The sequence below is a fragment of the Bison bison genome, unplaced genomic scaffold (assembly GCF_000754665.1).
Source record: "Bison bison bison isolate TAMUID 2011002044 unplaced genomic scaffold, Bison_UMD1.0 scf7180017864178, whole genome shotgun sequence".
In the NCBI taxonomy this organism is placed as follows: domain Eukaryota; kingdom Metazoa; phylum Chordata; class Mammalia; order Artiodactyla; family Bovidae; genus Bison; species Bison bison.
This window is the reverse complement of record NW_011494750.1, coordinates 3,030,348-3,034,510: the sequence shown is the minus strand read 5'-3', so window position 1 is coordinate 3,034,510 and position 4,163 is coordinate 3,030,348. Positions and strand designations below refer to the sequence as shown.

General features: G+C 46.0%; 1 protein-coding gene across 1 annotated transcript; it reads right to left on the bottom strand.

Moving 5' to 3' along the window:
* Positions 1–79: 79 nt before the first annotated feature.
* On the bottom strand, positions 80–3,605 carry LOC104990376 (olfactory receptor 4X2-like). Its single transcript, XM_010842439.1, has one exon. It carries the CDS (start codon positions 1,026–1,028, stop codon positions 99–101), a length of 930 nt encoding a protein of 309 aa, XP_010840741.1. The 5' UTR covers positions 1,029–3,605; the 3' UTR covers positions 80–98.
* Positions 3,606–4,163: the final 558 nt, after the last annotated feature.

Below are 4,163 nucleotides of genomic sequence, written 5' to 3'. Positions count from 1 at the left end.
ATATATATATATATAATTACATATATATGTAATATATATATAATATATGTAACTATTTGTGGTGATGGATGTTAATACCAAGACAGCAAGCTCAGCCTCTACCTCTCTTCTAGTTTCATTGCTCTGACCCACAGCCTCTTCATGGCCTTCTTCACTTCAGCATTTCTCAGGGAGTAGATGACAGGGTTGAGCAGTGGGGTGATCACCGTGTAGAACACGGCCACCGTCTTGTCCACAGACAGCGTGGTAGAAGGTCTCAGATAGATGAAGATGCAGGGCCCAAAGAACAAGGTGACCACAGTGACGTGGGCCCCACAGGTGGACAGGGCCTTGCGCCGCCCCGCGGAGCTCCGAGTCCTCAGATGGAGCAAGATGACCACATAGGAGGCTAAGAGGACCACGAAGCTGATCACAGACAGGGTCCCCCCGTTGGCAACGATCAGAAGACCAATGAGGACGGTGTCAGAGCAGGCAAGTTTGAGCAGGGGAAGCACATCACAGAAATAGTGGTCGATCACATTGGGGCCACAGAAGGGCAAGCGGAAGACAAGAAGGCTATCAACCAAGGAATGCACAAAGGCCCCCACCCATGCTGCTCCCACCAGGAAGGCACACGCTTGCCAGCTAATGATGGTGGTGTAGCTGAGGGGCTTGCAGATGGCCACGTAGCGGTCATAGGCCATCACAGTGAGCAAGAAAGCCTCAGTGCCACCAAACAAGTGGATAAAGAAAAACTGTGACATGCAGCCCCACAGAGATATGGCTTTCCTCTCAGCCAGCAGATCTGAGATGAGTCTGGGGACTGTCGTCGAGGCGTAGCAGATCTCAACAAAGGACAGGTAGCTAAGGAAGAAGTACATGGGGGAGCCAAGGCTTCTGCTGCTCATGACAGTGAGGACAATGAGGAGATTCCCCAGCACAATGGCTGTGTACAGGAGCAGAAACATCACAAAGCAGACTTTCTGCACCTCTGGATTGGAAGAAAGTCCCAGGAAAATGAATTCTGTCACATTGTGTGTTTTAGCCATGATGCAGCCACCAGGAGGCAGGAATTTGGAAGGGTGATCTGAAATGACAGGAAACAGGACTCCTACATTAAGTGGGAAATTTACATAACAATCTGTTTTAAGTGTGAGAAGCTTGTGAGCTGGGTACTGAATGATAAGTAGGATTTAGTTATTTAGAAAAGAAGGGAAGAACACTGCAAGGAAGCCGTGGAGGAAGTGCAAACTATAGAAATTTGAGCGAGGCTGGAGTAAAGTGAAGAATAGCAACCATAAAGTTGGAGACAGGATCTAGTACCAATTCACAAAGGACTATTATGGACTTTGGGGTTTGCTCAACAGACAATGAGTAATCATCAGAAATGTTAGTGGACCCAAAGGCAGAATCACTTGGTATGCAGAAATTGGACTAGTGGACTAGAGGCTGAACTAGGAGAAGTCTATTAGGAGACTGATTGCCTCACTGGATGACGTAGGGCAGCAGGTACAGCATTGCTGTGTCCATAGTAACTCTCTATTGCCACTGAATGCTTCTGTCTTTCGCCTGCAGATTTCCTTCATCCTACTTCCTTTTGCTCCTCTCCCTTTCTGCTTTTCAGAATAGGAGTCTCACCTTCCCATATACCCTTTAGGGTCTTCAGAAGAAATTTCCCTGGACATTCAGCACGGTCTCTTATTTCTGCTTCTTCACCTAATTATCTGCTTCTACATTCGGTCACCAGGTGACCTAGTTCCTTGCAAAAGTTCCAGCTCAATCAATTCACAATTCTTCTCTTTACAGGTACCTTCACTTCTTTCTGGCTTCTGTCCCTCAGTGGCAACAGAAGTACAAACCACTCTCCACCCAAAATGCCGACTATGACACATCCTTATAAGAAGGCAGGCCTTCCAACACCTCAAAACATCGCCACGATTGTGCATTGACTGGTTAGCAGACTACCTTCACCCATGCTGGATGTGGTCAAGGTGACTGAGATCAAACTGCATCAACATGGTCCCTTCTATAGGCGGACTCCAGGGTACCTGAGACCAGGAGCCATGTGACATCCACTCACACCACAAAGCATCCTTCCTTGAACACTGGCAACAGATGATTATGGGCTATCACAAGTCACCGCTATAAGGAAATCACCAATAGAGTTTATGACTGCAGAGACCATCACTAAACCCTCAGATCTTTTGAGAATTTTACCAAATCACTCCTAGAAACCAAGAAACCACTGCTGGACTCCTAGGTTCACATTCCAATTACTACGGGTGGTAACTAATCTAGAAAGTTAGTTACCCTCTCAGAGACTCAAATCCACACTGTTCCATGGAGATAAAACCTACCTCACAATCAGATGCCATATATCTCCCTCCTAGCCCATCCCAGAAGAAGTTAAGTATTCATGTACTGTGCTGCCTTGGAAGCTTCTCAGACATAGGAAATCCATTTCCCAATCTATAGACCCTTACAGTCAGTGATCCCTCCTCTCTCAAGACATTTTGAAATCACAGCATTTTACACACTGACTTATAACTGTGTTCTGTGATCATCTGCTCCACTAAATTGTGAATTTATTGGGGCAGAGATTATAAGCTGCTCAACACTCCATCTCTGGTGCCAAATGAATATCCATCACAATATAGTACTCAGTGAATATGCATAGAATAAGCAGGAAATACAGATCTTTCCTAGCTTCTGAGCACAGTATTTGGTACATTGTAAATGTTCATTAAATGTTGAAAGAATAAAAGATTAACACCACGTATTCTCCATCCCTGTGTCCCGTGTCTAGCACAGTGCTTGCCTCAGGCAGAGACCAGATCAATGTGGAGCACTTTGTAAAATGCCATGGATGTCTTACAATATTCCCTTTGCTTTCAAAGTGAAATGGCAACCATCACATGCTCACAAAATAAAACTCACCCCAGTGTTTATTGTCTCACCACAATTCTTTTTTCTGTTCTGACCAGAGAGAGGCAAATAATACCCCAAGAACATCCCCTAGAGATGCAGTTTCCCAGTTATTCAGTCTAAAACCATTAAGGCCAAGCAACCAAAGAGAGCTCATACATCTCAGGATTCACCAGATGGAGAATCTGCTCCTCTGCAGCCTCAGGCTTGGGAATGTTGAGACTAAGCCAGAAGGTCCACTCTGCTGATTTAAAACAAGAGCACAGTAAACTTGCCTCCCTTGTGTTCCCTAGAGATATAAGAATCCTGGTGACTCAGCCTGAGTTCACGTAGCTGAGAGATACCAGGGAGGAAGGTATGGTGATCAAGTGAGAGAAGATTGGTCCCCAGAGACCCATGCCTGGCCCCTTCCTAATCAGGCACCTACCTCATGGGAAGCAGGACCTGGATACTAACATCTCAAACTTCCTCGTAGGTAACATAACTCCAGAAATCAATAGGGAATGGTAAATTAATTTCACCCAGTGTTCACAGGGTACTTAGGCTATGGGGCTCCATGCTGTTTAGAGGTCAGTTAGATCCAGCTCTTATCATGAACTCAGATATTTGACTTTACATGAAATGACACCGTTCAAAGGATGGGTCCAAGGAATATGGGTTCCATTCAGTTCAGTCACTCAGTCGTGTCCGACTCTGTGCAACCCCATGAATCACAGCACGCCAGGCCTCCCTGTCCATCACCAACTCCCGGAGTTCACCCAGACTCACATCCATCGAGTCAGTGATGCCATCCAGCCATCTCATCCTATGTCATCCCCTTCTCCTCCTACCCCCAATCCCTCCCAGCATCAGAGTCTTTTCCAATGAGTCAACGCTTCGCATGAGGTGGCCAAGGTACTGGAGTTTCAGCTTTAGTGTCATTCCTTCCAAAGAAATCCCAGGGCTGATCTCCTTCAGAATGGACTGGTTGGATCTCCTTGCCGTCCAAGGGACTCTCAAGAGTCTTCTCCAACAACACAGTTCAAAAGCATCAATCCTTCAGCGCTCAGCCTTCTTCACAGTCCAACTCTCACATCCATACATGACCACAGGAAAAACCATAGCCTTGACTAGACGGACCTTTGTTGGCAAAGTAATGTCTCTGCTTTTCAATATGCTATCTAGGTTGGTCATAACTTTCCCTCCAAGGAGTAAGCGTCTTTTAATTTCGTGGCTGCAGTCACCATCTGCAGTGATTTTGGAGCCCAGAAAAATAGTCT